The sequence below is a fragment of the Vicugna pacos genome, chromosome 7 (assembly GCF_048564905.1).
Source record: "Vicugna pacos chromosome 7, VicPac4, whole genome shotgun sequence".
In the NCBI taxonomy this organism is placed as follows: domain Eukaryota; kingdom Metazoa; phylum Chordata; class Mammalia; order Artiodactyla; family Camelidae; genus Vicugna; species Vicugna pacos.
The window spans coordinates 33,638,609-33,652,593 of record NC_132993.1 but is presented as its reverse complement, the minus strand read 5'-3'; the positions used below and the strand labels follow the sequence as shown (position 1 = coordinate 33,652,593).

Genomic DNA, 13,985 nt, shown 5'->3' with positions numbered 1-13,985 from the left:
ACCTGGGTAATCCAGGCTAGCCTCTGCTTTTAAGGAGTCCCGGGATTACATTGGGCTCACCTGGATAACCCAGGCTAGCCTCCTCACTTTACAGTCAATTGAAGGTTCACCTTAATCACATCCACAAAGCTGCTTTGGCAACACAAAGTAACGTATTCATGGGCACAATATGGCATCATATTCACCATTCTAGGGATTAGGGCATGGAATCTTCTTGAGGACCAAAATTCTGCCTACTACACTTAGCACCTATTTTATGTAACTTTAAAGAAATGTGACTTTTTAAACAAATCATACTGTTCAAACTTAACTCCAACAAAAATATACATTTTGACCTCTAAAATTTATACATCCATTTCCAGGAATGTCTTAGGCTGGCCCTGCTTAGATCCAGTACCCACCCCGTACCAATCACCAGGCCAGCTTAATAGGGATGTAACCAGTGCAATCGCCCATGCATCTAGGCTCAGAAGAGCCCCACACGGGGCTTAATTAATACTCTGCAGTTGTCATCTTGAAATTCTTAATACTCTGAATTTGTTTTTTAAGTAAATTCTAATAGGCAATGGAGCATGTGCTGAGGGTTTGTTTGTCTGAAAACAAGTATATTTCTCTTTCATTTTCCGTAATAGTTTCAACAGGTACAGAATTCTAAGTTGGGAATTTTTTTTCCTTTAGCACCTTAAAGATGTCATTCAGTTGTCTCCTGTATCCCATTGGTTGAAAAGTCAGCTACATTTTTACTTCTCTGAAAGTAAAATATCTTTCTGTTTCCTTTTAAAATCTTTTTCTTTGGTTTTCAGTGGTTTGACTACCTACCATGAGCCTTAATTGTGGTTTTTCCATTGTATTTATCCTGATAGGAGTTGTAGCATTTCTTAATTCTGTAAGTTAATATCTTTCATGGATTTCTGACAATTCTCAGCCTTTATTTATTCAGGTATTGCTTCCCCACACTCACACCTAGATATTCTAACTGGCCTATCACTCAGCTCACATTCTCTCCACAGCTGTGTCTAATTTGCTGTTAAACTCATCTATTGAGTTCCTCACTTCAATTATACTAGTTTTCATTTCTAGAATCCTTTTCAATTCTCTTTCTAGATTGTGATTCTCTAATGAAATCCATCTTTTCATCAATTTTAATATATTGATTATAATTATTTTATAGCTCATGTCTGATAATTCCAAAAGCCAGAATTCTATGAGATTGTTTCTACTGTTTGTTATTTTATACTTTTTTTAATCTTGGTCCTGCCTTGAGATATGCATGGTAATTCTTTTTAGAATGCCAGGTGCTATGTGTAAAACTTAGAGACTGCATGATGCCTCTTGCTTCTGGGAATGACAGAGAGTTAAGAAAAAGCAGATCAACTTAAAATAAGGACTGAGTTTATCAGACGCTGCATTTCAATTTTTGTAACCTATAGTCTACTTCTAGTTCTCCCTAACTGCTAGGATGTAGCCCTTCAGGGGTCCCAATTAAAAGTTTAGAGTGTTTTACCAGGGTCCTGCATCTTCCTCCCTGAATTCTAGTTTGTGATTTCTAAGCACTGTGAAACTGCCAAAAATTACGCTCAGTATCTCCCATCTTAGCTGCCACTGCATCTCAGCCTCATGGCCTGTGCTGTTTACAAAAGGACAAATAACCCAAGGTCAAAAGTGACACTGGATACAGGGCTCACCCCATTGTGTTTCTCTTCACTCTGGGATCTTTGCCCCTTGGTAGTACTACAATGCCTTTGGATATTCTTTTTAATATTGCTTTCTCATTTTTTCATTGTAAGCCTTAGCTTGAAATAAACTAGTCTCATATACCTGAAAGTGGAAATCAGGTATTAACTGATTACAGTGGTCTCTCTGTACATACACATCCATATTTTATTGGTGCCAAAATTATTAAAGACAGATTGACATACCTATGGGATAATTTAATTTTCTGTTATATTTTATGCTTGAAAGCTAAACTGTTTACTTCTTAAAATGTTCAAGTATTTCTCTGTTAGAATTTTTATTTAAACTTATATTCAAAATGCTTCTCCTTAAGAGTTCAATCCTTACATATAACGAACAATGTGTATTTGGGAGTGCCATCTTTGTAAGTGGTGTCTTGCACTTATTTTTTTTTAAATAAAGTAACAGGGTTCTCAGGGACTAGATTTTTTCACAATAAAAATTAAAAGTTACAAACTTAAGTACCCACTGTTTCACAGAATGCTGCCTGTATAACTTTGTTCTTTGACAGTTTCTAGTCATCTCTCAAAGGATAACAGATTTATGAAATGGGTCAAGCAGAAGCTATGGATATCACCTATAGTTACATTACCATAAAATCTCAATAATTCACAATTGAAATTTATGATCACTGAAACATTTCTAAGCTATAATTTGTCTCTGAACTAAGAAAATGTTTTATTGCATAATTAAAGGCATAAAAATTGTGAAGGCAGTTTATCTTACTCAAGAAAAGAAATCGCTCTTAAGGACTACCTTAAGGGCACCAACATTCTGTATGCCTATGAATAGTATTTATAAAATCAGTTTAATCCATATCAAATAAGTGCAATAATACTCACAATGTTTCATTTTTTTAAGTATCATTTGTACATATACCTAGTCACAAGTGCAAATTATTATGGGTAACTGAAAGGCTCAAAAAGTATATCTCTCATCAAAACAAACCGCAGCCCAGGATTTTCACTCTCCAGCATTTTTACTATCAATTAATTAAAAACAAAAGACAAAAACCTAGGCACTTCTTTCTTTAGAAGTCATGGTCTTTCTAAATTTGTGTCCTTGGAATGTACAATATTAACTACAAACTCAAAAAAAATTTGGCTTTAAACCCCCCCAAAAAATATGAGTAAGTATACATAGACTAGGTAAGTATTCACAATTATATTCTACCGGCTCAACAGATTAACTGGTTTTTTATACAATTAGAGATCATTATTCAGTAGTATCATAATTCTGGGCATTTGTTTCAAAACATAAATTTTGTTTTTTAGCAGACTACAATTAATTTCCCTTGGTAAGTCAAGGGACCTTTAAAGATTTACAAGCACTCAAGACACAAAAGCACCAGCATCTTTTTCTTTTTTTTCAAAGACTCTATTCTATGTCATCTATTTCCCTGGCTCAGATCTTCATAACTGTTGTCTCACATTTACTGCTAAAGATGTAGCCATCACAGTGGCCATCTGTCAGAAAGTAGCAGTTAGTTTAGCATGTTGCAAACCAGCTGTCAAAATTGTATGCATATTGTATGTTCATAATAAAGTATTATTGCTATTAATGAAGAGATTACATGTTAGGAATCACTGTATCAGAAATTTCATTACAGAAATGGGAATAATCTGATAGATATAGAGATACTAGGGCCTGCATGACTTCTTTGCTAAGAATGAGTAAGTCTCCTCAACCAAATCATCACCACAATATATAAAGGCTTATAGTTTGACAGTTAAGAACATAGGATTGGACAGGAAGGTTCAAACCTGCACTCTTCCATTTATAAGGCAGCTGCACGTTCCTAAGCAAGTTACTTAACATCACTGTACCTCAGTGTTCTCATCTATAAAATAGGGATAACAACAGTACCTATTTTATTGGGGTTTTTTTAAAGAAGGATTAATAGAAATAAATATAAAACTCTTAGCCCAGTGATGAGAAAATAATAAATATTAAAAACTGTCATGAGGCACATGAAAAGATGTTCAACATCACTAATTATTAGAGAAATTCAAATCAAAACCACACTGAGGTATCACCTCACACCAATCAGAATGGCCATCATCAAAAAGTCTACTAATAATAAATGCTGGAGAGGGTATGGAGAAAAGAAAATCCTCCTACATTGTTGGTAGGAATGGTAAATTGGTGCAGCCACTATGGAAAACAGTATGGAGCCTCCTTTGAAAATTAAAAATAGAGCTACTATATGATCCAGCAATCCCACTCCTGGGCACATAACTGGAAAAGACGTAAACTCTAATCCGAAAACATACATGCACCTCCATATTCACAGCAGCACTATTTACAAAAGCCAAGACATGGAAATGACCCAAATGCCCATCCAGAGATGACTGGTTTAAGATGTGAGATACACACACACACACACAGGAATACTACTCAACCATAAAAAAAAATATTGCCATTTGCAGCAACATGGATGGACTTAGAGATTATCATACTAAGTGAAGTCAGACAGAAAAAGACAAATATATAATATCACTTATATGTGGAATCAAAAAAAAAAATACAAATCAACCTATATACAAGACAGAAACAGACTCACAGACATAGAAAACAAATTTATGGTTACCAAAGGAGAAAGGGAAGTGGGGAGGAATAAATTAGGAGTACGAGACTAACAGATACAAACTGCAATACATAAACTAGATAAGCAACAAGAATTTGCTGTATAGCACAAGGAACTATATTCAGTATCTTATAATAACCTATAGTGGAAAATAACCTGAAAAAAAATACATATATATATATAACTGAATCACTTTGCTGTATGCCTGAAACTAACACAATACTGTAAATCAGTTATACTTCAATTAAAAACCAATTAATCAGTTAATTAAAAATCAATTAATTAAAGAGAATCCATGCTACACACACACACACACAAAAACTATTGTGGTTACTTCTTTTTCTCTTTGTAGATTTGCATGTCTTTTTCTCTTTTATCTTTGGACCTGGTCACCCCAACACTCCCACCAACACAGTGTTTTGCATCATACCAACCACGCTAGTGTTTTTCCACCTCAGGCTTTAAGATCTCATCTTAGTTCACCGGAGACACACTCCAGGAAAGCAGCGGTTTACAATGCAAAAAGGTTTATACACGGCATTTGTCCAATTGAAATGCAGTATGTGTCACAGAGGTTAGTTCAAATTTTCTACTATCCACATTAAAAAAGGAAAAATAAATAGGTGAAATTAATTTTAATAGTATATTTTATTTGACTGAATATATCCAAAATATTATCAATTTAACAAGCGGCAGTAGCCACATTTCAAGTGCTCAATACATCTACTGTATCAGACAATAGATGTTTGTAGTCAAATGGACCTAGATTCAGATTCTGGCTCTGCCACTTACTTGCCACTTCCTTGATAAATTTCAGTTTCATCACGTTAAAAATAACTATCTCCGCAAGACTTAGTGTATACAGAAGTAGAAATATAATGTTGTACCTATGAAACATATAATATTATAAACCAATGTTACCTCAACAAAAAATAAATGGAGAAATAAATAAAATGTCTACCACCCACAAAAATAAAATAATACCAATCTCCAGATAAAGTTATGAGAATTAAAATGACATATACAAAGCACTTAGCGCAATGCCTGACATGCAGGGGTGCTGGTTAAATGAGAATTCCCTCACCCTAACCTGCTCAAGAACTGAATGCTGACTCAATATAGTATAATCTGTGACCTAGCCTTAGTTCCTTCCCTTCTATCCCTACTGTAAACTATAGCCTTTTCCCTCATAAAGCTCTCCCTCCTTGCTTCCTGGCATCTATAAACTTGACTGTGTGGACTTCTAGAAGCCATGGAACCTCTTAGTCATGACCCAAATATGTCGTCCTGAAAAGTTAAAAAGACCTGTGCCTGAAAATTTTCTTCTCCTCGTCCCTGTCTCATCCACCTCCCCAACTGTTACCACTGCCACAGCTTCCCCAGCAACTGCCAGCAACAGCAGTGCTTCCCCATTTGGAGAAAGACTGACCCTCAAACACTAAAAAGGACTATTCTGCAACATAACTGGCCAGAATGCTTCAAAGTGTCAAGGTCAAAGGAGACAAAGAATGACCAAAGAACTATCAAAGATTAGAAGAGTCTAGAGAGACATGAAAATTAAAACTGAAACATAGGATCCTAGGTAGGATCCTGGTCTAGAAAGAGTACATTAGTGGGAAAAGATGAAATTCAAATAAGGTCTGTAGATTAGTTAACAGTATTGTATCAATGTCAGTTTCCAGATCTCCATAATTGTACTACGGTTGTATGCAATTTTAATATTAGGGGGTTATAAGATGAATAAGGTCTGAGGAGCTAATGCATAACGTGGTGGTGATAGTTAATAACACTGTATTATATAATTGAAATTGGCTAAGAGAGTAGTAGGACTTAAATGTTCACACACAAAAAAGGTAAATAGGTCATGGTTAATTAATTTGAGGAGGGGAATCCTTTTTCAGAATGCATACATATATCAATTCATCCCAGTGTATACTTAATATATCTTACAATTTTTCTGAAAAAGGAGAAAAAAAACTAACCATTGACAAAAAAAACCATTTTGTCTATTTTACCTTAATAAAGCTGGAAAAAAAATTAGGTGATATATGGGAACTCTCTATCCTATTTTTACAACTTGTCTTTAAGTCTAATAATAATATTTCAAAACCAAAAGTTAAAACACTTTTACATGTGATTATTTGAAACTTTATTATGAAGAAACTTCTGTCCCAATGGAACTGTTTATTGCTGTATCAGGAGAAAATAGTGCTACTTATGTTAAGTCTATGGTAATAAGGCCATCACACAGGCTAATGAAAGGTCAATTCCAAAGTATGGACAATCTACCTTAATCACCATTATTAGTTTGCAGATACACTCAGTAATATTGAGGACTTGATGACACCAAATAATGTTTTGTGTGACCAGTAATGCTATTAAATAAATACACCTCTTGTCACAACATTACTGAATAACGTGCTTAACAGATAGCTCCACTGATACCACCAACCTTTTACAGAAAGTGACAGGAAAAGATAAGGAAGAGATGCAAAGAAGCGTATTCCAATATACACCCCTCCCCCACCCAAATCTTCTTTGCTTTAGGAAATGGCCTTGGTCACTAGGCTGTGAACAAAATTTCTTGCAGTAGAAGAGACAATCTGCTCTGCTACATCTTGTGTTCCTGTAACACAAATTAGTTCATACGCAACTTCTAAATAGAGAAACAATTTCAGTATAAAGCAGAAGCTGCATTGGTTCACATCTGATTTTCTTCCCAGATCATTAATGGTTTATTTCATTAATAAGAGCAACTGAAGGCTAAGTACACTAATGGCAGCAAGCTAGGAAGGAATCAGTATTAAACATTCAACCTTTCTCTTAGAAGTGCCTGTTGCAAGGTTAACCTGGATCTTTACGTAAAAAAAAGTAAAGTTATAAATAAGTAAATAAAACAAAGTAACACAAAACAATGAGCCAAGCATACACCTCTGGGATCAGTACATTTTTACAAAGCTTGTAATCTCTTCTCTACTTGTAACCTCTGATGATAATGCCACTTGCCCTTATAAACACAGACAACCTCAACCCTTCCTTAGATCACCTTCCATCAAGCTACCTTCATCTTTCTTAAGTAAAACCCAACATTTACTGTAGTGTTTATTTATTAGAAAGTTCATGTATCTTTTAAATGGTGCTATCATTTTTACTGGAAGTGTTATTCTTTTCATTAGTGCTCTGATTACAAAGATGCATAAGCCCAGTAATTTAAGTATGAATTTGCAACGAAGTTTTCCAGAAATGCACAGATAATATTATAGTAGAAATGCTGCACTTCCACATACTCTGAATACATAAAACACTGTCCCAGGATAATTTAAAATATAAACTGTCATACTACCTTATTTCCAAAGATTACTTATGTATCAGTGAAGTGTATTAATAACAATAATTTGTATCATATATTTTATATTTAGCCATAAATTCAAAATTTAGTCATGCATTTCTGTATTTGTCACACATATCTTACATAGATAGGATATTCTAATGTAAGGACATGTGTCTAGAAAGCATTTTTGCTCATAAAACTAAAAAGGGACTTTAAACTGTGTCTTTCACTGTATTACATCATGCTAAAGACGATTTTAGTATGACTTTTTGTTCCTCAACAGAAAGCAACAATTACTGCTTAATGATTATTTGTTGTTATATGATACCAATCACTAAGCATTCTTATATGTAAATAGCTCCTGCTAGCAACAAGCATTATGAAACAAAATCTGTTATTTGTACACGACAGAGATATAGCACATAATTAACTCATTAAAAATACAGATCAGCCGAAGTAGCCATAATTTATCAACCTCAATTTGAATATAATGTTTTTGAAATTAATTTATATAATAAATACCAATCATTTAAATATTTACAGAAAAGAATAGCATTCTCTTTTTTACATAGTCTGTGATATGCTAGGGTACTTTTATGGACTTGTACAACCCTGAATTTCAAGGAGCCTTTTTTTTTCCAATTACCTATTCAAATTCATTTGGTTACAGATAGTCAGCATGTTTCTCATGGGGAAAAAAAAACACTGCACAATTGTCTGCTTACAGTGTGACCTCTTTCACTTGGGTGAGTATCCTCTCCATCACCGACTAAGTGAGGATATAACCTTGTCAAACCAAAGGCAAAAGAATAATGAGTACACAACAGGCTAACCCAGCATGGAAAGGTTGTTAAAGAGGTTGCAGAAACAGTACCCTGAATGACAAAGTAAAAGTATACTCCAGAGAGTAGGTTAATATTAAAGAAAGCACTTAAGAACATGAGAAGCATTTAATCCTCATCCTTGGGGCTCTGCCAAACAAAACTCCATTCAATTTTATTTATTTCATTAGTTACTAACCAGATTTAGTTAATACGTTTTCAAATAAATCTTGGTAGAACAGGCTTGATAGAGACACATTTACAAAATACCTATTTCCACAAAGCACTGGCCAAAGGTAAGTATGAGCAAGTAGATAACATTTTGCTTTTACCAAATGATTATAAATTATCTCCCAACAAGAAAGAATCATTTCAACTCAAGAATCAGAAATATAAGTTGGAAGTCTTCACCAAACAGTAGGATTTTACTATTAAAACAAATGATAGTACTGCTACATTAATTGCTACCCCAATGCACTAACCAGCATAACAGGAAATCATTTTAAAACATTTTTATAAACAGTAGAAATTAGGCAAGTTCTGTTGCAGTCTTCTCAGTGTGAATCTACTTTTAAAATAAACAAACAAATCTCAAATCTAAACCACTGAAGCATGTACTTGGACTATGTATTATTTCATTTTGTCAGTTATGTACACTTTGACATTCCTTTTCTATATTAAGATTAGAATGAAATTTTTGTTCCTGACCAGTCATAATAGTTTAACAGAGAAACAGTGCCACCTTTTGGCCCCAAACAAAAGCCTCCAGTCTACTCGTCTTCCAAACTTCGTTCTTTTCAGTTAAATTACTCATAAAAAACAATTGTCACTGAATTTCATGTCACAATTATCATCTTCTGGAAATATTTTGTAGCTACACAAGCTCATTAACCATGAGAGTAATATGATAGTGGCTTCCAAGATGCAAAATTTCAAAATAACCCAAATACCAAATAAATGTACTCTAGATCATCAGTACAATAATTTCTAGTCAACATTTCATTAACCACATTTTGCCAAATTCAAGTATGTCAATCAACTGACATATTTTAAGTATAAAAAAATCCTTTTTAATAGCACTGTCACATTTTAAAATTGATTTTTAAATGCATTAAAATTTAAAAGGACCTATTAATTTAATAATTGACAATATGGTATAAACATTAAATTACTAGCTAACTCAGATTTTTATAAATAATCTATTATACAAGTATTGTAACTTCTGATTTACTTACACTAATGACACAATGTCACCACGTTGTACTTCAAAGTTCCTCACTTTCCAGTGGTTCAAAAGTACCACATCAGATGACTGGCTCCCCCCAGGATTTAAAGATGGCTAAAAAATAAGAAGAAAGAGACACATCTATCATTTGTATTTTTCAATCTTCATGGTTCCCTGCACTTCATAGCTATAGCACAGTGCAATAAAACATTTCTAATATAGTAGCTTTCAATAAATTGCTGTTCTAAAATAACTGCAAATGATGAATTTTCAAAAAGGCTCATTACGATTCTTCACAGGTGAACCAGGGAAAAAAAAGATAATATCAATACTTATTTGAAAGGAAAATGTGTTAGATATTCAAGTCTTTACTAAACTCCAATAAAGAGACCTGGAAAGCTTTAAGAAGAATTAAGAGGCGAAGTGAATCAAACCTCCCAACAGAATATTCAGACAAGCTCTAACTCCACAGTAATACACAGCATTGTCCCATCTGGGGGAAAAAAAGAAATAATCTCAAATCAACCAGTAAAGCAACCATATGAAGAAGTGAAGGGACCAGAAGAAACAGTGATGGGACAATCTTGGAAAGTGGGAATTTCCTACTTTGACCTCTCTTTTCTCCGAAGAGCATGCATCAAGGGTCCTGGTCCCAGTTTAAGCCTAATAAGAAGCCTTCACCCTAGGATTCAGACAAGTCTAGGTATGCCTGAGGATGGATGGGGCAGGAACTAAGAAACATTTTGGGTAAGAATTCGCCTGAAGGTCAGAAAGCATCTAGGCAGAAAAAAAAAAAATCGATCGAGAAACTATGAAGTCAACATACCTGAGGTGGGAGTGAGGGACACAAGAGTAAGAAAATCTAGGAGAATATTTTCACCAGTGACTCTCCAAGGCCTCTGAGAAGGTCATGAGGGGAAACAGCAATTTCTGCGGTGGTGGGAAAAGTACCAAACCATAAGTACAGCTCTTCGCCTTTGCAGGTGGTGGCAGCAAGAGGAGACATAGCCACGGCAACCCAGGAGGGACCCAGGAAAGCAGTGGATGCCAGACAACAGCCAGTCCCTGGCGCAGTGGTGACATACTCTTTTTTTAAAGATTTCTGGAACTACTTGTGGATTTTCTACAAAGCAAATGTGGTCGAGGCTGTAGAAATTTTGTGTGGGGGCTATTATCATGACCTTACTTTGAATCTCCAGATTTTTTGTGGCCAAGAAATATCTGTCATCCTTGGAGATCTCAAACACTCCTACAGCTTCTACCAGCAACTTTATGTGATAATGCCTGAGTATCTCTAAGTTTAGTTTTGGAGTCCCTGGCTCATCACTTCACTTGACTATCTACTATAAAATTCACCATGATTAAATGGAATTTGTCATCATTTCCTACCAAAAAAAGTTTCCTTCCTCATTCTCTTACATCCTATTTACCCTTTTCCCAGTCAACCAACTTAAAATCTTACTTATCTTTTTTACTTCAAATCCAACCAGTCATCAAGCTAAAGGGACTTTTTCCTTCATAATGTCTTTTACTTACGGTCCATCTTTTCCATATTTCAAGCACCAATCATCATATAATTCATCATATACCTGTACTAATCAGTCTCTCACCTCCAACTCAAAAACCATTCCATTTCTTTCTAATTATGTGATCTTGAGCAAGTTACTTAACTTTATTTATTATGCCTCAATCTCCTTGCTAGTAAAATGGTGATATTTAGTAACTATTCCCTAATTAGTAATTGAATAATAATAGCTAATACTTACCGAGTGCTTACTATGTGCAAGACATTGCTCTAAGGCTTTACAAATATTAACTTACTTGGTAAGATCATGCATTTAAAGTTCTTGACCCATACTTAAACTCTCAAACTTCTATTACTTATATTACAAAATCACAATTTTAATTAGAGGTAGTTTTGTATCTTCCCAGGTTTCTCCCTGGCTTCATCCCTAGTATGGAACAGAGTTGATATGGCAGGATAAATCCATGGGGCTTTGTTGGGCCATGGTGCAAGGGAAATGAGTTTTAGCCATCACATACTTGGGTTAGGCTAAGAGTCAGCCTTCCAATGGGGTTTATTCTCTCTCATCCATATTTCTCATTCATACTCTCTCTCTCTCTCTCTCTCTTCCTCTCCCTCTCTGTCTTTGATTTCAGCATTTGCAAGTCCTTTTCCCTTATTTCTTTCTATTTTCCTTCCTACGTAACTGATACAGTAAAGGTGGCCTAGAGAAAGACCACTTGCACCATAAAGAGAAAATCTTCCCATTGCACTTTCACTGGGTCCATTTCTTTTCCTTGTCATCAGAGTAGTGAAGAATAAAAGTGATTTAATTGTTCCAACTGCTCTTTCAGAGTCTCCTTTATTGTTTTTCAAAAGTTGGTGATTACAATTCGTAAGAAATGCACTTACACTGTACTCAATACACACATGCACAAACACACATCTGAGCAAAATCTCACAAAACAGTAATTACCTTTACTATATATACCCTGATATTTTTCTATTCTTTCCTAATCTATGTTTTTAAAATTATGTCTATAGCCAACCATATTAATTTCCCATCCACTATTACTGGTTTTGTAACCTACTAAATTGTAATCCATAGTGCTAAAATTATAGCTTTAGATAATTCTTCTCTAACCATTATTCTATGAAGGTTGCTTTTTTTCTGGAATTCTACCTTCAATTCTTTCATCTCTGTCTTTAAATTATTTCCTTAGAAAATCTCATCAGTATTCTCAATTGCAAATACCACCCATATACCTATGACTCTTAAATGCATAATCCCAAACCACTTCCTCCTCCCCATACTCAATCCATAGTACCTCCTACTACAGCACTTAGCATGCTGTCACATCATTTTTATTTACCTGTCTGCCTCCAGAACTAAGCAGGAAGCACTTTTTATCCATTACTGGGACCCTGGTTAAATTTACACTCTAACCCCGACTGCTTTTTCTGAGATCCAAGCACATAATTCTAACTAGTTGCTGGGCATCTCATCCAGTCAAGTCATTCCCTTACTTAAAATCCTTTACTAGCTTCCCAACACTACCACCATGACTGTCTTCAACATAAAAATCACGACACACATGATCTGCAGGACCCTACCAATCCCCACTTAATAGTTCTTATCCATTAAACTCAACCACAAGCAGAGCTCTAGACACGGGTTATTTCCTCACACTCCCAAGGCATCGTATGAGCAAATATTCCTGCTTGAAATGTTTCCCTCTCTTTCCACCTTCCCACCATCTGTTAACTCATACTTCCAAAGAACACTTGAATCCCATGAGGCAACCTCACAGGAATCCTTTCTTGTCACTCCTCCCCTCTCCTCCGTATTCCCTCTTCAGTCAGATCAAAACTCCCAAGCTCCTCATCACAACCTGTGATTGTTTCCATGACAGCAGTTTTAAGTACGTATTATAATTATTGAATTGTCTCTCTTTCCAAGAGTATAAGCATTTTGAGAACAGATTATTTCTTATGCCTGGGTTCTTGACACATGGGCGCATAAGTGATTAATAAATTTTAGCGGAAAGAAGAAAAACAAATCAATTAAGGAAATTCTCAAAGACTCCCCAAATTAACATGCCCAAAACAGAGAGCATATTCTAGCCCCAAATTATACTTCTATATTCCCTCCTTAGTTAATAGTGTCACCATTTACCCTATCCCCCATACTAGAATACTCTTGAGTCATCCTCAATTTCTAACTCTCTCTTGGAGTCACCTATCATCAGACTTTCCCTTTTCCTAGAATGCCTTTTCCCTAATTGGAAAAATTCTATTTTTCTTTATCTTTCAAAGCCCAGCTCAAATGATGGTGACCTCTCTCTCTGAAGCTTTAAAACAAACAAACAAACAAATACCTGAAGTTCCCTTGTAGAAATTACATAATCACATCCTGGTGCTCCATGACTAAGGACAAAAGAACCTTCATAAATTCAAATCCTGACACTTGCATTCATCTTTCTTACAGAATCAATCACCCACCAATTTTTCTAATATTAATTGTTAGAACCAAAAGGTAATGCACTGCAAACAAAAGATTTATGCAAAAGAAAAAGAAAATCCCAGAAGGAAGCATGTCTAATTTCAAGCAGTAAAATATTAGAATCATCAGTCAACACCTGAAAGATCTTGCTTGATTTTATAAAGGAAACAACAGAGTGTTCTTTTACCTTTCCTTTCCTCCAAAGGCTAAATTAATCATTCTCCCATGTGTGCTCCCTTAGCAATTTGGATGAACTTCAGCGATAGTTCTTAAAACTTTA

At 35.0% G+C, this 13,985-nt stretch overlaps 1 protein-coding gene across 4 annotated transcripts in view; it reads right to left on the bottom strand.

Moving 5' to 3' along the window:
- IMMP2L (inner mitochondrial membrane peptidase subunit 2) overlaps positions 1-13,985 on the bottom strand; it is a 786,445-nt gene that overhangs the window by 713,637 nt on the left and 58,823 nt on the right. For all 4 annotated transcript variants that reach the window (XM_072964657.1, XM_031674290.2, XM_072964660.1 and 1 more), the window contains exon 4: positions 9,709-9,812. In XM_072964657.1, the coding sequence (XP_072820758.1) occupies positions 9,709-9,812 (104 nt within the window). The remainder of the gene's footprint in view (positions 1-9,708; positions 9,813-13,985) is intronic.